Source organism: Callospermophilus lateralis, chromosome 1, assembly GCF_048772815.1.
Source record: "Callospermophilus lateralis isolate mCalLat2 chromosome 1, mCalLat2.hap1, whole genome shotgun sequence".
Taxonomy (NCBI): domain Eukaryota; kingdom Metazoa; phylum Chordata; class Mammalia; order Rodentia; family Sciuridae; genus Callospermophilus; species Callospermophilus lateralis.
This window is the reverse complement of record NC_135305.1, coordinates 213952503-213975040: the sequence shown is the minus strand read 5'-3', so window position 1 is coordinate 213975040 and position 22538 is coordinate 213952503. Positions and strand designations below refer to the sequence as shown.

Here is a 22538-nt window from a genome sequence, read left to right as displayed (position 1 = left end):
CCCGGCGCGCCAGCCCCAGCGTCTCCCTAGAGCGCCCTCTCCGTCCTGGGCCGGACGAAGAGGGGCGCGCCACAGATTTGGGGACCCCGAATTCGGGGTCAAAGGGCAGTTAGCTCCCCCTTTTCTAGCGGGGCGGAAGAAGTGGTGGAATTCCAGGGAAACCTGGTTTTACAAGGACTGCAGGCCAGGGCCTGATTGGCCTGGATGCCCAAGTCCGAAATTTGCTTTCCAACCCCCTGGGGGTGTGTGGGTGGGTGACCGAAGTCAGGAACACCAGCGACACTTTTTTTTTTTTAAACAAAACTTTATTGGTAATAGTTTTCAAATATGTTTACAACAGCACACTGTTCAAGAGGAAGTCTCGTCCTTCGCAGCACACAGGTTGAATGGCCCCCACGCCCACCTGGGGCCCCACCCCAGGCCTGAGAGCTCCTCTGGGTTCAGGGAGAAGTTTTGAGAGGGACAAATACGGAGATAAACGGGGTGGCTCCCCACCTTTCTATTGAGAGAGAAAAGCACAAATCAGACAGAGGGCGGGGAGAAGTGGTGATGGACAGCTGACAGCTAAGCTAGAGGAGGGGCACCCAGGATGGGGGGCCGCTGAAGCTGCTGGGTGGATAAGACAGGCAGCCTCTCCCCAGCAACCCTGGCCTTGAACTCTGGGCCTTGTGTGTGGTGGGGGACTTTTCCATGTCCTTTTGTAGGGTTGCCTTCCCAGCTGGGCTGGAAGGAGGCTGGGCATTAAAATCTAGCTGAGAGTAAAATTAAGGAGCTTGGGGTGGGGGCTGCTGCTGGAAGGAGAGACCCTGGGTTTGGGGTTCCCCCTCTATCTTTTTGGGGGACGATTCCTCTTTGGCAGGGAGAGGGGCAGCTGCTTCGTCTGGCTCCCAAAGCTCCAGGGTGAAGAAAGATGTGTTGTTGGGGAAGAGGGCGAGGGCTTGCTACAGAGGCTGGGACCCCAGTAAGGAAGGTTGGCAGAAGCCCCCCTCCCCACCCCCCCTGGGGAAGGGGGTGGGGATGTTAGCAGCTCAGGGCAGAGGTTCAAACCCCAGGTCCTTCCTGTTCAGTCAGTCTGCTTCCCAGCCTCGTTAAAATGGTTTTGGGGAGTGGGAGGGGGACATGAGAAGAGTGGGTCAGAGGAAGGAGGAAGGGAGGCACTGGTGGAACTTAAATAAGATTTTAAATCATATTTTAGAAAAATTCTAGCAAGTAGCCCAATGACATGTCACAAAAAACTGTCCTTCCCAGGCAGGAGGGCCCCACAGAGAAGGCCAGCTCTTCATTCATTTGCCCTTGGTGCCCAGTGCCAGAGGCAGGGTGGGGCTGGGGAACTGGAGTTAAGTTTGGACCCCTCTTTCCTCACCCGGTGCCTGGACACACCAGTACGACCTGGTCTGCCCAGAGCTGAGAAACTCATTTGAAACTGGCAGAGTGGGCTGGGGTGGAGTTGGACCTGTGGGGGAGGGGCAAGAAGGCAAAGGGAGTGGGGGAGCAGCTGGTGTTTCCATTCCTCCAAATATCTGGGCTTCCTGTTCCCCCTTCCCTGGTGGGTGGGGTGGGGGGTGAAAGTAGATGCAAGGAACTCTGGGGCCCTCTGGCTGTTCAATCCAACCCTCCCACCCCCAACAAAAGAAAAAAAAAAAAAGAAAAGAAAGACAAGAAAACCCATGGGGGCACAGGCACACCCCTAAAACTCAGCAAACTCCTTGCCACACTTCTCATTGATGGAAACCCGGATCTCTTCCTCCTCATAGTCGTCAAAGTTACTCGTGTCCCCAGGGCCTTTAAACTTTGGTATGAAGGGAGCTTCCACCTGGAGAGGGATCAGAACCACCCAAACCTCAGCAGCCATCACTGTCATCATTACAACAATAAATGCGAACGGCCTAACATTCATGAGATATTTACTTTGACTCAGGTCTGTTCTTAGCTTTATGGTATGAATTCTTCTTAGCAACCCAAGTCTAGAATTATGGCCAACTCACCAAAGGGGAAATTACTTCCCAGAGCACTATCTCTTGCCCAAGGCCACAGGGTGGCCAAATAACCCCAGGACCCCAGAACTGCATCTCTAGTCTTCCCTGGCTCAAAGCTGCCTAGTGTATACTGATGCTGAACCTGGGGACAATTTTCAAGACCCCCCTTCCTTTTTTGTCTCTCCACTGCAGTCCTCCCTGGCTCTTGGCTTCCTCCAGAACCCTCGGCATGCCCGGGAGGGGCTCACCTTTCTCTGGTAGATGGCGATCCAGTCAGTCGTGGCAAACCACTTGTGGTTCTTGATGTCGTTGACCCCATTCTTGAGGTTCCCGAAGCGCTTGGTGAGATCCACCTGCAGAAGGTTCCGAAGCAGGTCCTTCAAGTCAGAGCTGAAGTGGGACGGGAACCGTACCTGGAGGGGGGGACAGACAGAATGGGGTGTTGAGGTAGAGCCTGAGAGGCCCGGAAAGCTGCTTTCTCCATTCAGCAGTCATAGGAGGCAGAGGCCCCCAAACTTAAGTGCCTGCTGGAACCTTGTGAAAACAGCTCTGGGTCCACTCTGGGGTTTCTGACTTAGATCTGGGTGAAGCTGAGAATCTGCATCTCTACAAATTCCCTGGCCATGCTGGTGCTGCTGGAGCGGGGACCTCTTCCAGAACCTCTGCTCTTAGGCTAGGGCCATGAGGGTTTCCATTTCAGAGAAGAGGAAACTGAGACTTGGAAGGGTTAAATAGTGACCCCAAGGTCACAGGGAGCAGTGGGAAGGGTGATTCATTACAGGCCCGTTGGGGTTACATGCCTAGCTGCTGCTTCTGAGCCGTCTCTGTGGGGCTTTTGGGACTTCTGGAAAACTCATGCTTATAAGCAAAACACAGCTACAACTTTTCTGTTTTTTAAGGCCCAGATCTATTCTTCTGGAAGCATTCCCCCCAGTTCTCTGGACCCCACAGCCTTGTATGCAGTCACTGCTTTTATAGCCATAGAACTGACTTCTATTAGCTCCACCTAGGGCTGGAGATATAGCTCAGTGGTAGAATGCTTGTGTAGCATATGTGAGGTGAGGCCTGGGTTCAATTTCCAGTACTGGGCAACAAAACCAAACCAAACCTGACTTCTAGTCCCTGCTCTGCCTCTCTCATGCTGTGTGACCTTGGCCATGACCCTTAACCTCTCTGGGCCAACGCCTGCCTCTCTGATATGGGGCACACATCCCAGGATTATGTGGAGGAGATAACACGGCTGAGGGTGCGTGGGAACTGCAAAACATTACAAAGAAGGGAATTATGCTCATTTCCCCCTCGTCCCCCCTTGGAATCTCTTTGGACTTTTCTTTTTTCCACTCTGGGCCACCATCTTAGCACTTGCTGTTCTGCCTGGTACTGTCCTTCCCTCTGAGAGATGCTGAATGTGCTGCTGGCCCAGAGGAGCCCGTGCTGCGGCTGGGACTCCTTCCAACCTCCAGGAGAGGGAGACGGCGGGTTCCCCAGTCCACAGAGAGGTAAGATGAGGCTCAGAGGGGCAAACTGACTGCTCAAAGTCTCAAAGCCCATAAGTGGCAGGCCACCAGGCCACCACCGCCAGGCCAAACAGCGCGGGAACTCCGAGCCAGCCAGGAGCTCTCTGGTGGGAGACGCTGGGCCAGGCCAGAGGCGGCCAGGGGTGAGCGGAGGGCAGTAGTCGAGTGGAGTCCCTAAACTCTCATTCCCTCAGCACCCGCCACCTTGCCCCCGTCACTCCGGGAGGTGCGATCTCAGGCCACACTACCCTCCTCCTGAGCCTCAGTTTCTGCATCTCTCCCACGGGGACAACAGGCGCTTCACCTGCTCTGTCGACCTGAGTCAAACAGCTCCAGCATCTCTTACCTGAGCCTCGGGTTAGAAGGACTTGGGAAGGAACTCAGGGGCTCTCTGCCTACGTCACAGGATGGGGCACCCTGGAGGGGTCACGGGCACTACCTGGGAACCAAACACAGTTGCTCTTCTGCTTTGAAACTTGTGAAAATTCACACTGAGAGGTAGGAAGAGCCTGTGTCCGGGTGGCACGCTCTCTGGCTGGAGGACACGTGGGGCTCAGGGTTCTGGAAGCCCTTGGGGATCTGCTATGGTCAGCAGGACAGTCAGGCTGCTCCAGGTGCTGGCCTCCGTGTGGCCGGGGTACCAGCTTCACCCCCTGGCCCGACTCGGTGATCTTCTAGCTCACTCTGACAACAAGCAGGGACCAGCACGCGGGTGGGGGGGCCTTCCTGTTTCTTTCAAGGCTGAGCCCCCATGCCTGGCCTCACCTTCCCAGAGACGATTTTCTCGTAGATCTGGATGGGCTGGTCAGCGAAGAAGGGCGGGTAGCCAGCGGCCATCTCATAGATGAGAACCCCGAGGGCCCACCAGTCCACAGCCTTATTGTAACCCTGGAGCAAGAGGGAGGGGGCAGGGGGTGAGGGGAGAAGGGTGGGGTCGGGGTGAGAGCTGAGTGGGTCTGGGGGAGGGGGAGGGAGCGCCTACTTTGCTCAGGATAATCTCAGGGGCCAGGTACTCGGGGGTCCCACACAAGGTCCAGGTGCGGCCCTTCACGCGTTTGGCAAAACCGAAGTCTGTCACCTGTGGGCACAAGAACGAGCAGTTGGCTGGGAGGGAGGGTCCAAGTCATGGCCCCCTGAGGCTACCCCTGGCCCAGCCTGTTGGTCACCTGAATGTAGCCCTGCTGGTCAATGAGGAGGTTCTCTGGCTTCAGGTCCCGGTAGATGAGGTCCAGAGAGTGTAAGTACTCGAACGTTAGGACGATCTGCGCCGCGTAGAATCGGGCATGGGGCTCACTGAGGGGAAAAGAGGAAGGAGAGGCGAGGGTGAGCATGATGGCCATGCCCCTACATTGTCCAGCATTGGGTCTGCAGAGCCACCTGCAGAGGAAGACACCCCCAGTTCAGCTATCCAAATGCACATGCAAGGCCAGCATAGAGCAGCGCTCTGGGTCCACCCTACTTGGAAGGCTGAGGCAGAAAGATCCCTGGAGCCCAGGAACTTGGGGCGAGCCTGGGCAATATGGAGGGAGTCCACAGCTCACCTGAAAAGGGCTGGGTTGCAGCTCAGTGATCGAGGGCTTGCCTAGCAAGTCACACACACACACACACACACACACACACACGAGCAACAGGAGAAGGAACTGCAGAATCCCACGGGATCACACACTGGGATGGAATCCTATGGAGGAGTGCGCCCACCCGACCCACCAGGACCAGCCGGGAATGACCTCCACGGCTTGGCTGGTTACAAATGTAACTAATGCAGAAGATAGGGACACACAGAACCCAAACTGCAGGGTGCATGCCCAGAGGTCCGGACCCAGACAAGACTAACTCATGGGGACTCAAAACCAGAAAAGACAACTGTCTGTCACGGGAGGTGATTTATCAAGAAAGGGATATGAGTGCTGGGTGTAGGGGCACCTGCCTGCAATCACAGTGGCTTGGGAGGCTGAGAGAGGAGGATCGAGAGTTCAAAGCCAGCCTCAGCAATTTAGTGAGACCCTAAGCAACTTAGCATGACCCTGTCTCAAAAAAAAAAAAAAAAAGAAAAAAATTTAAGAAAGGACTGGAGATGTGGCTCAGTGGTTAAGTGACCCTGGGTTCAATCCCTGGTACAAAAAAAAAAAGGATATAAGAGCTAGAGGTGTGACTCAGTGGCGGCAGGTTTCCAAGGCCCTGGGTTCCACCCCCAGTTTTCAGGGGTAACAAAAGTATCTGATAGTGTTTTAGGTGGAGATTACCAAAATGTCTATAATTGTCAAAACTTATGGAATGGAACACTAACGATCTAAATGCACATTATTGTATGTGAAATGTATCTATATTTATTCATCAAATAAAATAATAGTATAAATCTTAAAAAACCATGAAATTGCCAACTTTTTTTTTTTTTTGCTGGGCTTGGTGGCCCACGCCTGTAGTCCCAGTTACTTGAAAGGCTGAGGCAGGAGGATCATTTGTACCCAGTGTTTCAGACTAGGGAGGGCAACAGAGAGAGGCCCTGTCTCAAAATCATAACCAAAAAACTGTTTTTTTGGTGCTGGGGACTGAACCCAGAGATTCACACAGGGAAGCCTGTGCCCTCACCCCCGGGCTGCCCTCGCCCCTGGGCGAGCCCAGCGGCCTACATTTTGACCCCCAGTTGCCAAAACCAATTGCTCGTCTTGCTCTGTGGGAGCCGAAACATCACAGATTCCTCAGCACCTTGGAAACAAAACCCCGTGGGCGCCAGACACCCCTTCCATGTCCCAGCAGGACTCCTCCGTGTCCCCAGATGGTTTGGTGGCTCGGGGCTGTGGGAGGCAGCTGCTCACCTGAACCTCCCGATCCGCCGTAGGTGGGAGAACATCTCCCCTCCAGGCACGTACTCCATGACCATGTACAAGTTTGAGTTGTCCTGCAGGAGGCAGAGCAGATCAAGACCCCATTTCCAGAGCCCTGGGCCCCTCTAACGCCTCAGTGGCCTCACTGGACAGGTGTTACAGACATAAAAGGACAACTCGGGCTCCTGGGGAAGAACATTCCAACACCAGGTGCCCTCTCTGCTGAACCACGCCTTGCCACTCATGCTGCCGGTGAGGAAGAATGGACCGCCATTACCCTGCCTTATACAGGGTGGACATGCGGCCAGCTCATGGGTATAAGGGACCTGGGCAGTGTGTCCCTGCTGGAGAGAGAGGACTTAACTGGGAGCCTGAGTAACTTCCAGGGCTACGGTTTTGTCATCTGTAAAGGTGGACTAAACCAGGCGCAGAAATGCCTGCCTGTCTTCCCAGCTACTCAGGAGGCTGAGGCAGGAGGACAGCAAGTTTGAGAACAGTCTTAGCAACTAAATGAGACTGTTTAAAAAAAAAAAAAGGGGCTGGGGCTGTAGCTCAGTGGCAGAGCACCCCTGGGTTCATCCCCCACTACTGGGGAAAACAGACAAAGGACAGGCTACAGAATTTCCTCCCAGTGAAAATGAGCTGGGCACAGTGGTGTGCACCTGCAGTCCCAGCCCCTAAGGAGGCCAAGACAGGAGGATCACCTGAGTTTGAGGCCAAGCTGGTCAACATAGCAAGGAACCATCTTTTAGAAAAAAAAGTAAGAATCCTTTTTTAAAAAATATTATTACAAATTTCAAGAGGATAGCAACACAGGGTCACCCAGGCCCCTCCGAGCGTGGACTGTGTTATATGGCAAGCTCTTGTCACTGCTGGCTTGTGGTTCAGGACCATGAAGGTGGGTTAAGTGCCCCTTCCAGAGTCCCGCAGCCACAGCTTCTGATGGCTCCCACAGTAACGCACAAAGGGCTTCGTTCTGGGCTCAAAACTGTCAAGACAACCCCAGCGGGTGGGGACTGTTGCAGTTCCTATTTTATAGCTGAGGCTCAGGGACACAAGGTCCCTTGTGTGGGTCATGGTTGAGGAAGGACAGGGCTGGGACTTGGTCCCGGGCGGCCCAGGGTAGGTCTGTGCTCCTGACCGAGCACTGGGTGATGATCTGGAGGGACGGCACTGGGTGGGTGACTTGCCCAAGGTCACTGAACTAGAAGCCGGCGAGCCCAGGAGCTGAGCTTGGGCCTACCAGAGATCTGGCCTGGTCCGATCCCTGTGTCCCTCCTCCAGAAATCTATCTTCCCCAGAAGTGGGCAGCCATTAGATGTCCTGCTCCCTGGCCCTGGGAGGCTGTACTCAGTGGCTGGGACCAGAACAAGGACCTGGCTGGGGGCCCACCTTGAAGGAGAACTCGAGTTTGACCAGGAACGGAAAGGTGACTGCTTGCAAGATGCGCTTCTCATTCAGGGTGTGTTCTATCTGTTTCAGCTTCACCACCTGCGGGCAGAAGAGGTGGGTGGAGGAGCCATGAGAGGGGCCTGGTTGCCAGGCATGGTGGTGCACACCTGTCGTCCCAGAGGCTCTGGAGGCTGAGCAGGAGGATCATGAGTTCAAAGCCAGCCTCAGCAACTTAGCGAGGCCCTAAGCAACTCAGTGAGACCCTGTCTCTAAATAAAACACAAAAAAAGGGCTGGGGAGGTGGCTCAGTGGTCGAGTGCCCCTGAGTTTAATCCCTGGTACCAAAAAAAAAAAAAAAAAGAGAGAGAGAGAAGAACCTCGTGCCCAGCCACTGGTGCCCGGGACTAGGGAAGCCAGAGCTGGGCTGCTTCCTTCAGCCAGGACCACTGGAGTGCCCATGGCCTCCTAGGCCCCAAGCTGGGTGCTGAGGACACAGCGAGGAGGAGGCCAGAGGCTGCTTGTCCTCACGTGACACACAGACCAGAGCAAAGAACACAGGAGTCACAGCCCCATGGCCTAGAGGGCTCCACTGTGTGTGGAAGCTTGGGCCTGTGGATACCCAGATAAGGCCTCTGGTACAGTCTGAGGGGAGGGTGAATCAGAGAAGGCTTCCTGGAGGAAGGGGCAGCTTGGCTGGAACTGGAAAGACAGGCAGGCATGGCTGCAGGGGTGGGGAGTTTAGAAACTGCCCTCGTTGGTTGAGAACGCCACTGCACATCAACCAGGACCTTGGGCTGATCCTCCTCGCCTTCAGCTGTTCCCGAACAGCACACACCATGAGCAGCCATGAGCACCATCTCAAGAACAGTTTCTCTCTCTCTCTTTTTAAAAAAATTTTTTTTTTTTTTTTTTGTGGTGCTGGGGATGGACCCCAGGGTCTTGCACATGCCAGCCACACATCTAGTCCCACAGCTTCTTGTTAAATCATGACAGAAGCCCGGAGAAGGTGGTGCTGGGAGCAGGGCAGTTTGGAAGCCCAGACAGGGAAGGGACTTGCTCAACGTCACAGTCGTCACTGTTAGGCCAGTGTGACACTCAGGCAGCCGGGCTCCTGGGTGAGCTGGGAAGGCTTTGCTGAGGTGTCCCCCTCTTTGCCCAAACAGCTGCGTCCTCAGGGTCCACACCTGTGCTGACCAGTGCAGCTGCCGATGGCCACGGAGGGCTGATGAGCCCTTGAAATGTGGTCAGCTGACCAGGGGACCCAATTTAAAATTTTACTGGATGATTTTTTCCTTTTGCAGCCCTGGGACAGAACCCAGGGCCTCATGCATGCGAGACAAGCCTGTGACCGCTGAGCTCCATTCCAGCCCTCGGGAGGGCCTTTACGGACATTCTGAACAACCTGGGCATGAGAGTCTCGACTTTCCAGGGAAAACGGACCATCTGAATGAAGACCTGCTGTAAGTGTAAAATACACAGTGGATCTGAAGACACTTTACTGAGGGAAAGAAAATGTAAAGTTTCTCATTAATGTTTTACATGGATAACATATGGAAATGGGCTGGGGTCATGGCTCAGTGGTAGAGCGCTCGCCTAGCATGCGTGAGGCACTGGGTTCGATCTTCAGCACCACATAAAAATAAAGATATTGTGTCCACCTGTACTAAAAAATAAATATTAAAAAATATGAAATGATAATACTGTAGATCTACTGGCTTAATTACAACATGTGGCCAAAATGAATCTGAGGGGCGAGGGGTGTGGCTCAGTGGTAGAGCCCTTGACTAGGATACTGAGCTCCAGTACTGAAAGGAAAACAAAGCCCAGGGCCTAGTAGCACGTGCCTGTGATGCCACAACTCTGCAGGCAAGGCAGAAGGATTGCAAGTTTGAGGCCAGCCTCAACAATTTAGCAAGGCCCTAAGCAACTCAGTGAGACCCTATCTCAAAATAAAAAATTGAAAGGGCTGGGAATGTGGCTCAGTGGTAAAGCTTCACAGGGCTCAACACCCTTGTATGGTTCCCCACCCCACATCACCTCTTCCTTTGTACTTTTTTTGATGGGCAACTAGAAAAGACAAAATCTCTTCTGTGCTTTTTATTACATTTCTGTTACATAGTGCTGTGTGACAGCAGTGCCTTACATCAAGTAGCATCTCAAAGATCTTATGGAAAGACCACTTTCTTGATGGGTGCAGTGGCGCACGTCTGTAATCTCAGCAGCTCGGGAGGCTGAGACAGGAGGATCTCGGGTTCCTAGCCAGCCTCAACAATGGCACTAAGTGGTGAGGCACTAAGCAACTTAGTGAGGAATTGTCTCTAAATAAAATGCAAAGTAGGGCTGGGGTGTGGCTCAGTGGTCAAGTGTCGCTGGGTTCAATCCCCGATATCAAACAAAAACAAAACAAACTACATCCTCCAGGAAGAGTGCTCTCCTCTACACAACCTGGGTATATCCTGGGTCACTGGTGGCCAGTCTTAGGGCTGGTCTGGTGAAAGCCATGCAGGGCTCTCCTAGTCCTTGGGCCTCGCATGGCAAGGGGACTCAGGGAGAACAGTCACCCCTGTGTCCACAGGGGGGTGGTTCCAGGATCCTCTACAGATACCCAAATCTGCAAATGTTCAAGTCCCTTGCATAAAATGGCACAGTATTTGTACAGAACTTTGGCACATCCCCCCATAGACTTATTTTTCTGTGATCCTGGATGGAACCCAGGGCCTGGAGCATGTTGGTCAAACGCTTTACTACTGAGCTCCACCCTCAGCCTGTAGACTTTTAAGTCATCTTTAGATTACTTACAATACCTAATAAAATGTCTATGTGTCACTTCATTCATGGGGATTCAGTGTAGCACTTTGCATGGGGGAAGTTAAAAGTTTTGGGGCTGTGGAGATAGCTCAGTTGGTAGAGGGCTTGCCTCGCATGCACAAGGCTCTGGGTTCAATCCCCAGCATGACACACACACTCACAAAAGGGGTCGGGGTTGTGGCTCAGTGGTAGAGCGCTTGCCTAGCATGTGTGAGGCATTGGGTTCAATCCCTGGCACCACATTAAAATAAAGATAAGGGCTGTGGTTGTGGCTCAGCGGTAGAGCACGCGCCTAGCACATGCGAGGCCCTGGGTTCGATCCTCAGCACCACATAAAAATAAATAAAATAAAGGTATTGTATCCAACTACAACTGAAAAATAAATGTTAAAAAAAAAGTTTTACCTTTTGGAACTTTCTAGAAATTTTATAGGGGGGACATTTGCAATTTGTGATTGTCGGAATCCATGCGTGTAGAACCTGCAGAGGCTAGCTGGTGAGTGGGTGAATGAATGGGCAAGAAAAGCACTCAGGTAGTGGGCTCACAATGTGCACAGCCAGAACCAGGCGCAGTGACACACCCCTGTAATCCCAGCGGCTCGGGAGGCTGAGGCAGGAGGATCGAGAGTTCAAAGCCAGCCTCAGAATTTAACAAGGCGCTTACCAACTCAGTGAGACCCTGTCTCTAAGTAAATTTAAAAAAAAAAGAAAAAGGTCTGGGATGTGGCTCAGTGGTTAAACATCCCTGGGTTAAATCCCTGGTACCAAACAAACAAACAAACAAACAAAAACCCCAATGGGCCCAGCCTGGGGGTGGGGTGGGTGCAGGCAGAGGGCTTACCTTCTGTTTGTCAAGGATTTTCATGGCATAGTGATTCCCGGTCTCCTTGTGCTTCACCAGCATCACCCGCCCAAAGGAGCCCGTTCCAAGGGTCTTGATTCTCTCAAACTGATCCAAATGGGCTGTGTTCTGTGGGTAGAAGGGTTGAGCCGGGGGTCAGGGACACTTCTCCCTGCGGCCTGTTGGACCAGGGTCTGGGGTATCCCCTGTGCTGCCAGCAGAGGGGGCCCTGGGAGCTGGTGGAGTGAGGGGGGTGAAGACAGGGGGCTGGACAGCAAGATGGTGGCGGGCACATTCCTCCAGGAGGTGGCAGGGGCCAGATCCGGCCTTGGCCTGGGGCCCAGGAGCTACTGGCAGCTGCGTGGGGGTGGGGGAGCAGGGCTGCCAGTGGAAAGGGTGGGTGGGGTGGGGGAGCCTGGGGGGCAATCAGGTAGAACCATGGGCATGTGCGGAAGGAGGGGGGCAGGTCTGGAGCCCCCCCCCCCCCCCCCCCCGGGGTCCTAAACTTCCAAGTATGTGGCAGGGATGGCGGGGGCGGCCTGGGCCCACTCTCGCAGGGCTCTGTACCTGGAAGGGCTTACCTGAGCGGGATTTTCCCATTTTTTAAGAAAATCTTCTTTGGCTTTGGCTAAGAACTCTTTCACTGAAAGGAAGAGAGGGGAGGGTTAGATGGAGACTCCAGCCTCAGGGGGAGGACAGGGTTACCTTTGGGATGTGTCCGTTTGTGGAAAGTGAGGTGCACCTTCTTAAAGCCAGAGCCTGACCTTGTCCCAGGACCTCTGAGCACCCGGGTCTGAGCTCGAAGGCAACTTTTGGGGATCCTGAAATGGGCTGGGGCCTGGATACCCCCTACTACAGAGAACCTGCCTCCAGTCCATCCAAAATGGGCACAGGGAGACTCAGGGGTTGCACCTAGGGGGACAGGGAGAAACGCCAGGGCCAGCTCACCCCTGCTTGCCCCAGTTCTGACCGACATTCCCTGGCCAGGGACCACGCCAGCCAGCTGAGGTATTTATAGCCTTTGGGTCTGGCTGCTCCTCTGGCCCCTTCTCTGGGGAGGCCGGGCCTGGGGTGGAGGCCTCTGAGGCTCGGATAGCAGGCGTCCTTGGGGGGCTCAGCTGTCACCTTGGCCCCCAGCTGGCCCTGTACCTGTCTTTGCCAATCGTGGGGCCTTAGTCCAGTGTTGGTTCAGAGGAAGGCTTACTGGATGCCCCCGCGATGGTCCACAGTACCCTGAAGTCAACGTCACATCCGCCCAACAGACACCTCCCTGGTGGACCCCTGCGCCGGCTGTCTTGTCTTACTCTCTCATTCGACTCACTCCACAATCCTTCTTTCATCCATTTGCCCACTTAACGGCCTAGGACACTGAGGCTTGAACTGCTCCTCTAATGACCGAGAGGCAACCCAGCCAAGTGGTTAAGGGCCAGGACCTGGGGATGAAACTGGGTCCAGATGCCTGTCTGGTCCCTGAAAAGCTGTGTGATTTTGGACAACTGATTTCACTTCTCTAGGCCTTAGTCTTCCCCACCTGTAAAGTGGGAATAATAAGGGGCTGGGGTGGTGGCTCAGTGGTAGAGCCCTTGCCTGGCACATGGGAGGCACTGGGTCGATCCTCAGCACCACATAAAAATAAATAAACAAATAAGATAAAGGTATTGTGTCCATCTACAACTAAAATTAAAAAAACAACTGGAATAACAAGAGCCATGAGCCCGCAGGATGGCTGTGAAGAGTGGGGACTGCGCAATGCCCAGCATTGGGGGGCGGTTCATGCCAGGAAAATGTCATCTACAATTTTTTGAAGTATTTTTGAAATATGGGTAGAAAATACAGGGAGATTCATTGAAAGTTCAAATCTTTTAAAGAAATGATGTCTGCCAGAGGCGGTGTATGCAATTTGGGAGGCTGAGGCAGGAGTATCGCAAGTTCGTGGCCAGCCTCAGAACTCAGCGAAGACCTAAGCAACTCAGCGAGAACCTGTCTCAAAATAAAAAGTCAAAAGGGCTGGGGATGTGGCTCAGTGTTGAAGTGCCTCTGGGCTAAATCCCCCACCCCTGACTGGAAAAATAAAGAAATGATGTCTGGCTGTGTTGGCCAGGCTGGTCTCGAACTCTTGGGCTCACGTGATCTTCCTGCCTCATCCTCCCAAATAGCTGGGACTCCAGGCTGAGTGCTCAGATCCCCACCGCACAGCTTGATGGATTCTGACCTTACAGATTCACCCTGGGGCCACTGTGCAGGGCCAGGCACGGTTCTCTATGTGCCAGACTTGAACTGAGTGTTTTTTTCTTCTTTTTAAAAAAAATATTTAAAAAACTTTTGGCATGGGGATTGACCTCAGGGGTGCTTTACCACTGAGTTACATCCCCAGCCCTTTTTATTTTTATTTTTAAAAATTTGAGACAGGGTCTCACTAAGCTGTTGAGGCTGGTCCCAAACCGGTGATCCTCCTGCCTCAGCCTCCCAAGTCCCTAGAATTACAGATATGTGCCACCACATCTGGCTAAGTAGTTTTCTTTTTTTTCTTTTTCTTTCTTTCTTTCCTTTCTTTCTTTCTTTTTTTTTTTTTTTTTTTGGAACTGGGGATCAAACCCAGGGCTTTGTGAATGGGAGGCTAGTGCTTTTCAGGTGAGCTACACCCCAGCCCTGGCTAAGTGTTTTTGATGCTACAAATCTGACTTTGCCAGGTCAAAGCTGCTCTTCTTCCCACTGTATAGATGAGAAGATTGATCAGTCCTGAGATCATTTATCTGACCCACTGCCCATGAGACTATCTGCTTTTCTACCAATCAGACACTGGATTACTGGGTACAGAGGTGTCCTCAACCTAAGGGGCCCTACAATCCTGCTCTTTGACCTTGCTTGTCATCTGCCCGCTAGGAATTCCACATGGCCTGCTGAGTAGCCACCATTCCCCACTGTCTCCAAGACTCTCCAACAGTATTCAGAGAGAAAAGTCCTTCATGGGAATAAAAGAATGGTGGCTAGAGTGGAGTCTGCTGGCTAGGAAGACCCTGCAAAAGGCGAGTGGGCCGAGATGGGCGGGCAGTGAATGGCTGTAGCCCCTAGGCTCTGCCTGATGGGGCTACAGACCCAAGAGACCTCTCTGGGCCTGGGGGCTACACACATCTGGTGCTTTCACCAGCACAACCTTTCAGAGACATCATGCCTTCCCTGGAGACCTCTAAACAATCCACAAAGAATTCTGGATTGCAGGCGGGCAGAGGGCACTGTATTGGGCCTGCACAAGAGAGAGAAGGGCTGGGCTGGGGTCCTGCTTCCTGCTCCCAGCCATCCCTGGGCTTCCCCAACTTGGCGGCTCTGGCTGCTGCTAGTGTCCTGCTGTGTGGCTCCATGAGCTGCCTGGCCCACCTTCTTTGGCATCCTGAAGCCTGGGAGGGCCTGGGCTGTTTCCTCTCTGTGCCACTGGGCCCTGTTGGCTCGTCAGGCTTGGGGACAGGTATGAGGGGTCAATGCCAGGAGGAGCAGGGAGATAAGAGGGTTCATGGAGCTGGGCCTCAGATAGAAGCCCCCACACTCACCTCTGCTTCCTGTTTCTCCTGGCACAGGATGGCATAGGGGCTGGATGGGATAGGGTGACCTGGGGCCCATCGGGCCTGGTCAGGGAGGCTCAGGGTGCTGGCTGCGGCTTTGGTCCTTGGAAGTTATGACGCAGGTAGCCCAGGAAACGGAGAACCAGGTGGGCCCAGAGGAGCAGCTGCAGCCACAACTGGAAGGTGATCTCTGAGCCCCCACCCTGGCTGCTGCTGGACCCCAGATCCATCCTAGGCTTCCCTGGTCTCTCCTTGGAATCCTCCCTTTGCTGGGGAACCAGGAAAATGCAGAGCCTCTGAGCTGGCTTCCTTGGGAAGGCCTCAGGGGACCAGGGAGGAGGAGCCGGTTGCCACGGAAGCATTTAAAGGTACCTGCTCCAGGCTGGCCGAGGTCTGCAGAGGCTCTCCTTGGCAGGAGGAGGTGGGAAGATTCTCCCGAGGGTGTCCCTCTGGCTGGCCTGCCTGTCCTGGGGCGGGGTGTTAAAGCGAACTTCCCCTTCTAGGGACTTTCACTGCTCCCAAGATGCCAGGCCCTGCCTTCCCGGGTGGGTACGAGACTGACTGGAGGCAGGCAATCAATGTGCCCAGAGCAGTGCCCACTGGGCAGAGGGGAAGGAGTTAAGGCCCTGGCTTAAGCAACAGGCAGAGACTCCCTGGGGGCTGAAGGAGCCCCAGAACTTGTTAACTAGCTGGAAGAACAGCTGGAGAGAAAGGTGGAGGGAGGCAGGAGTCACCCTATCTCCTCCCAGTTCCCTTTCAATGTGAAGCCCCCAAGTCCTGCTACCCCCGAGAAAGAAATGGGCACATCTGGTTCTTTGTCTTGTTCCTATGTGGGGGCGGAGAGGGGAACAGCATCCTGGGATGTCCTTGGCCTCTGTCAAACCTTGCCCTGTGCTTGGCTCTGCTCAGGGCCATGAAAGTCCAAACCGGAAATGAATGGCTAAACCCCGGGGTGGGGGAGGGGAAGCAGCCTTGACCATCTTCCCCCTCCTTTCCAGATCCCCAAAGCAGCAGAGGGTCAGTGGCAGGCTCCCTGCTGGTACCCCACACTCTGTTCTCTGCTGGCGACAGGAAGTGGCTTAGGTGGGTAACCTAGCTGGCTGCTGCCTCGCCCACCCCTCCCACACTGGGGGCAGTGATGGGTGCCACCGCCTCCGCTCTGGTGGGGATTTGCTTTGGACTCACAGAGAAAAACCCAGGTACCCTTTGAAAAGCCAGGGCCACAGCAAGAGGCAGAAATCTAGAAATCTGTCCTGGGTTTGAATCTGGCCTGGGCAGTTACAACAACAGAACATCAAACTGAGCAAGGGACCAGGGACTCCCGCGGAAGGAGCCCACCTTGGGGCCCTCTCTCCCCAAGACAGTAACCTCCGCCCTTCTCTACTTTGATACCTGGCAGTCCTGGGGACTCTGGGGCAGGTGCTCAACCTGGGCTGGGAGCCCCAATACAGGCCTAATCCTCCTGGATCCCCTGCTCTGGGCTGTACCACCTTCTACTCTGGACTGGACCCAGCCCCATTCTGAGCTGGACCCTCCATCCTGGACTAGATGATCCCCGAGTCTCTGTTGGACCCCAACATTGAGTTGGACCAATCTTCACCTGAACCGAATCCCAACACTCGGCTGGCGGCCCCACTGTCTCAGTCTGAGTTGGACCCCCACTCTGGGGGGACCATCCCCTCTTCTGAATTGGGCCATTCATACCCTCTGCTCTTCCCCAAGCCCCACAGCCCAAGGGGGTTAGTAAGGGAGGGGTTTCCAGGACAGCCAGGGTCTACACACTGCTTTCCACCTGCGCCCCCAAACCCAACTGCATCCCCTCCTTGACTAGGGGCAGAGCGCCTAGGAAGTTGCTATAGCAACAGACTCAGCCTCACCATCGTTGGAGTTGGAAGCCATCACTCAGTCTTCCTCTCAGGGCACTAGGACTACGGTGGCTGGGAAGGCTCAGGAGACCTGCCTTACCAGCTTGGCTGCCCATCCCTAGAGCCCTGCCTGGAGAGGGAGACGGGGAGTTGGGGGTGGGAATAGGAGCAGGAAGAAACCCAATCTGGAGGCCAGTGGGTACAGGGAAAGGGTAGATAGAACCCTCTGAATTGCTATTGGCCCAATTGGGCTAAAGGCAAAGCTGTCTTGGCAGAACCTCCTTGGCACCCATACAACTGCCAATGCACAGAAGATTTCTGACCCTCTTGAGCCTCTGTAGGATGTTAGAGGGCAACAGTTCTTCCCATCCAGGGACCTCCTGTGTGTATCTTTCTTTCAGTGCCTGGATTCCCTTGTCTCTGGAGGTCTGGGAAGCTTCTCCTTCCCTGTGGGCCAACTTCCAGGGGTGTCTTCCAGCCAGTGTCAGCTCAGACCTGAGCCCCACTTGGCTGTCTGTCTCGGAAGCCTCCTGGGGTTCTGCCCTCTCAATTCCTTCAGCCCTCAGCTTCTCACCCTGGCCCCTGCCAATGACTTCGTCATCTTTGGGTGCAGATTTCCCCCATCTCACTCCACCTGATGCCATTCTACACCTTTACCCTCTTGCCTTGGCGCAGAGATGGCACACAGTGGGCACAGGATGCCTAATTAGTACCTACTAAGGCCGGGCATCTTCCTAACCCAAGCTGGGCTGGCATCTGCCAGATGAAATGCAGGTGCCCTCTGCAGGATGGCGTGGCTACTGCCCCCGCCCCCGCCCCACCCTGGTTAAAGAGGGCAAATTTTGTGTGACTCCATCCTCTCAGAATCAAAGTGGCTTGAAGCAGAGAGGGGCTTGCTTCCTCATTGAGTTCCTTCTCTGGGAGGATACACGGCTTCAGCCTGTTTTCCAAAGCATGCCATGGTCCCGCTGGCAGAACATGAAATTATTCTAGAGATGTTTCATTTATCTAGTTACATTGTATTTTAATGTGTATCAAAGAGAATGTAACTGGCATAGCAATTCTGTGATTTCATTTATATTATTCCCTAGGATAGGACCATAGCTTACCTCTGAACAGAAATGAGTAAATGTTTTATTTTATTTTATTTGAGATGGGGTCTTGCTATGTTGCCCAGGCTGGTCTGAACTCCTCAACTCAAATGATTCTCTCACCTCAGTGTCCTTAGTATCTGGGACTACAGGTGGGTGCCCCTATGCCTGGCTTTTATTATTTTAGATTAAGAAAATATACACAGGGGGCTGGGGTTGTGGCTCAGTGGTAGAACGCTTGCTTCACATGCATGAGGCCCTAGGTTCGATCCTCAGCACCACATAAAAGCAAATAAATAAAAAAATAAAGATAAAAAAAAGTACATCTTGTTTTTAAAAAAAGTATATACAGTATGCAAATAGAATAAAAATCTGGGGGTCAATTTAAGAATGTCAGTTGGCATCTGGGTGTATGGCATATACCTGTAATCCCACAACTCGGAAAGCTGAGGCAGGAGGATCACAAGTTTGAGGCCAACCTTAGCAACTACTAAGTGAAGCTCTAAGCAACTTAGTGAGACCCTATCTCAAAATAAAAAAAATTTTAAAAAGGGCAGAGGAGGGCTGGGGCTGTGGCTCAGAGATAGAGCATGCGCCTAGCATGCATGAGGCACTGGGTTCGATCCTCAGCAACATATAGAGTAAAATAAAGACATTGTGTCCACCTCTAACTAAAAAATAAATATTAAAAAAAAAAAAGGCAGGAACTGCTGGGGATATAGCTCAGTTGGTAGAGTGCTTGCCTTGCATGCACAAGGCCCCGGGTTCAATCCCCAGCACCACAAAAAAAAAGGGGGGGGGCAAGGGGATGTGGCTCAGCGGTTAAGCACCCTTGGGATCAATCTCTAGCACCAAAAAAAAAAAAAAACAAAAAAAAAAAACAAAAAAAACAGAGCCAGGCATGGTGGCACATGCCTGTAATCCCAGCAACTCAGAAACTGAGGCAGGAGGATAGCAAGTTCAAGGCCAGCCTAGGCAACTTAATGAGACCCTGTCTCATAAAAGACAATTTTTTTAAATTAAAAAAAAAAATGAGGGGCTGGGGCTGTGGCTCAGCAGTAGCGCATTTGCCTGGCATGTGTGAGGCACTGGGTTCGATTCTCAACACCACGTATAAATAAATAAAGGTTTATCAACAACTAAAAAAATATTTTTTAAAAAATGGGGAAATTCTGGGGTCAAGGAAGATTGCTGGTAGATAGATCTGGATGTGAATCCTGTCCCCATGATGTTGTCCACATCAAACTCAGATGGCTCATTTGAGAAATTCGAATAAGAGCCCACTAGGAAAAATACCAGAGCAGATATGGAGCCTCCAGCCTGGCACGTCCTAGCTATCCCATAGAGTGGCTCTATCTCATTGTGATCATTCACTCCTGAGTGTCTGGCCTGCGCGCTGAGAGAATTAGCAGTTCCTTCCGGAGCCTCTGATCTTTTTCTGGGGATCTTTTCCCCTGTGTGGCTCCCTATCCGCCCCCCACCGCATGCATTTGGAATGCCTTGAAGGTCTTCCAGGACTATGTCATCTCCCCAACTTTCAACCCAGCCATTGCAATAGATAGCTGCCTGCGTCCACCTTCCACCTCCCAGCCTGCCTCACCTGCTGGGGGCCTGCCTGGCTGTCCCTCTGCCTAGTCCCCTCCAAGCTCATGCCCAGGCTGTTTTTGGACACTGCCCACCTGCTCCTCTGTCATCAAGCATTCAACTACGGGCATTTGTGCTCCTGTCCCCCGCCCATTGGTAACATATCGGGCCTCTTCAAGGCTCCGCCACTCAGAATCCTGCCGTCTGACTGTGTGCAGGCAGAAATTCCCAGGCCTTAGTAGCTTTTTCATATTTTTCGGAGGGGGGGGCATTCTGGGACTCTGACACTCAGGTTTGAGACCAAGAACTGGGAAGGGCATAGTTGGATGTGGCTTCCTTTTCAGTTTGGAATATTTCTGGGTGACTGGAAGGGGATTCCCAGTCAAGGCCCACTTTTAGGGCTTTAGTGACAACAATTAAGAGCTGGGGGAAATTGGGGAGGGGGCTCAAGGCCATTTCTGATGGCATTTTCAAACACAGAATCTTTCTCTCTCTCAAGATGGGAAAGGCCAACATAGCTGAGGTCTAGGGAGTAGGAAAAGCCTCTCTCTGAGCCCTGGTCTATAGAGAATCCATTTGTCCCTTGGCAAAGCAAATCACTAGATGTCACTCATTACTCTCCTTGACTACCTCCCCCCCTCCCCAAGTCCTCTTTCTGATCATCCCAGTTCAAGGAGAGTGAGCCTCACCAACCCAACACTTCATTCCCAGTCAGGAGCCACGAACAGGTGAAGAAGCCCCAGGGACTAGGTGAATGAGGAGCCTCGGTTGTGAAACACCATTTATTGAGGGGCCCACCAAGGAGCATACAGCCCACAGCAGGGTAGGAGATGGGAGGGGGCTATGCAGACACCCCCCACCCCCAATCCAGGAAAGAGGAGCAATGGATCCTAGCAAGAGCAGCTCAAACTTGGCTTTGGAAGCATTGACGCTCCCAAAAGACATTCTCTAGGTTCATAAACAGTCTGCTACTCCAGGCAGGGACAGACGCTTGCTTGGAGGAGGGAGTACAAGCAGAGAGAGTGACAGGATGCAAGAGGGGCAGAGGGACCCAGAAAGATCTTGTCCCCCATGCCAAGTGACACAGAAGGGAAAAACAATGCTGGAGGTGGCTCTGGGAAATGCTCAAAGGGGGGGGGGGGTTGGGGGGGGTTAGGGTGGGCCTAGGGGGGACTGTGGATAAGGTGAAGAGGGGAAGGGCAGGAGAAAGATGGCGGGGGCTGGAAGGGGGAGGGGTGTGGTCATTAAGTGGCCAAGGTCCCTGCAGGGTGGAGGCGGACCCCACAGCACTCCCGCACTGGTAGAGGCCTGGGTAAGGGTCAGGCAGTGGCTCCCATATGTGAGGGAGGTGAGTGAGGAAGTCGGGGGGGATTAGGATCTGGGGAGAGGGGTCAGGAAAAGAGGGGGTGGGGTGGTGACAAGGACCCATGTGGGGCCCCAGCGGTCATACGTGCCATGGTTGGCAGTGACAGCTGGGTGGGGGGGGGCACGGACTTTGCAGTGGGGGGCGGCCGGCCATTGCAAAAGGGCTTCTACGGAGGTGGAGGTAGGGCCCCTATGCGGGCTCTCAGGCCCCAGGCTCGGACAGGCAGGGGGAAGGGGCGCTGGGGGTGAGCAGAGAGGAATGGGGGGGCCCGATGGGGGGAGGGGCCATGCAGTGATGGACAGGGCGCGGGCTGGCATCGCGGGGCCGAAATCAGGGTCACGGCCCGGGCACTCACCGCTCTCCTGCTCGCTGCCCTTCTTGGCGGCGGCGGCGTTGCCCATCGCGGCGGCGGCGGCCGGGGCCGGTCCTGGAGCTGCGGTGTGGCGGGTGCTACAGGCGGCCAGCGGCCCCGGAGCGCGCTGGGCGGCGGAGGCAGCGGCCCCTCGGGCTGGCTGCGCTGGCTGCGGCGCCGCGACCCCCGCCCAGCCCCTGCTTCCCGCGTCTCTCCGCGCGCGCCCGCCCGCCCGGGATCCTCAGTCCAAGTCCGCTGCGTCCGTGACGCCCCCGCAACCCGCCGATCATTGGCCTAGGCCTTTCTGACTGACGGCGCCTCGGCGCTGTCCATTGGCCCTCCGACACCCCCCCGCGCCGCCATAGGCTCCTTGGCCCTGTGACGCGCGCCGAGGACGCCTGGCCATTCACAGGCTCGTGAGGTCTCAGCTGGGCGGGCAGGCGCCCGTGATTTGCCCAGGCGCCGGCCGGGGTCCGGGGCTCGCTCTGAGAGGCCGCGCATTGGCCGAGGCGCGCTGTCAGGCAAGCCCCCGGCAGAACGTTCAGTGTCAATCCCGGGGTGAGAGGGCGGGGCGGAGGCGCAGACTGCGGCCCGGGCTGGCCGGGCGGGGCGGCTGAGGCTGGCGGGCGGCCGCGCCGCGCTCCGAAGCCCGAGAGGCGGCCCCGGCAGGCGCCCGGCAGGCCCCGTGTGCGCCGCAGTCCCCCGCCCCCGCCCAGTGCGGCAGCGGCCGCCTGCCAGCCGAGGTTGACGCCACTGCCCTCCCGGCGCAGCCGCTGTCCACCTGCCAGCGGGGGAGGGGCGCAGCCGGCGCCGCGGGTCATAGGTCGCCCGGCCGCCGACCGTCGTCATTCATAAGGCTTGGCACTGCGCAGCTTGGGGTCCAGGCTGGGGCTCCCTACTAGGATTCCCCTAGCCACTGCGGGAGCTTCAGGGGAGTGCTGGGCCTCAGGAGTGAGAGGCTGTAGGAGGCGCTCAGTGTCCACTCCTTTGCTGGGTCCCAACCCTGGCCTGATGCTAGTAGTCAAGAATCCTTGCTTGTTTAATACGTGACTTGGCATCACACCTCTACCAGGGATCATCGTGCCCATTTTACAGATGAGGACTCAGAAGATAGCGAGGGTGATTCCCTGCTCTTAATTAATCCCTGTCTGGACAATGCAAAAGGACCTGCCCTAGAGGAGCAAAGAAAAGACACAGTTCCTTAATATACACATTACCTGAGGACTGTCGGGTTTCTCGGCAGCACAGTGAAGTTCAGCAGTCCCCCCAACTTCCACCCACCAGATGTCAGTAGCACTTCCATCTTCCTTCTAGCCGAGGCAACCAAAACCACCTCCAGACTATGCTATAAAAGGGGGTGTGTGG

General features: G+C 54.4%; 2 protein-coding genes across 2 annotated transcripts; both read right to left on the bottom strand.

The window, feature by feature from the left end:
* Positions 1-569: 569 nt before the first annotated feature.
* On the bottom strand, positions 570-21446 carry Prkaca (protein kinase cAMP-activated catalytic subunit alpha). Its single transcript, XM_076847885.2, has 10 exons — positions 21177-21446; positions 11940-12001; positions 11359-11487; positions 7711-7809; positions 6310-6392; positions 4660-4786; positions 4476-4571; positions 4259-4381; positions 2225-2389; positions 570-1813 (listed from the first exon to the last, which is right to left on the bottom strand). The coding sequence occupies exons 1-10, from the start codon at positions 21220-21222 to the stop codon at positions 1688-1690; spliced, it is 1056 nt and encodes a 351-aa protein (XP_076704000.1). The 5' UTR covers positions 21223-21446; the 3' UTR covers positions 570-1687.
* Smim46 (small integral membrane protein 46) lies at positions 14104-15346 on the bottom strand. The gene has a single exon (XM_076848053.2). It carries the CDS (start codon positions 15275-15277, stop codon positions 14993-14995), a length of 285 nt encoding a protein of 94 aa, XP_076704168.1. The 5' UTR covers positions 15278-15346; the 3' UTR covers positions 14104-14992.
* Positions 21447-22538: the final 1092 nt, after the last annotated feature.

Coding starts and splice junctions, on each gene's coding strand:
- Smim46 (XM_076848053.2), bottom strand. CDS start 15,277: ATGCTTCCGTGGCAACCGGCTCCTCCTCCCTGGTCCCCTGAGGCCTTC.
- Prkaca (XM_076847885.2), bottom strand. CDS start 21,222: ATGGGCAACGCCGCCGCCGCCAAGAAGGGCAGCGAGCAGGAGAGCG. Junction 7,810..11,358: donor AAATCCTTGACAAACAGAAG/GTAAGCCCTCTG, acceptor TTCTGCCCGCAG/GTGGTGAAGCTGAAACAGAT. Junction 1,814..2,224: donor TCGCCATCTACCAGAGAAAG/GTGAGCCCCTCC, acceptor ATCCCTCTCCAG/GTGGAAGCTCCCTTCATACC.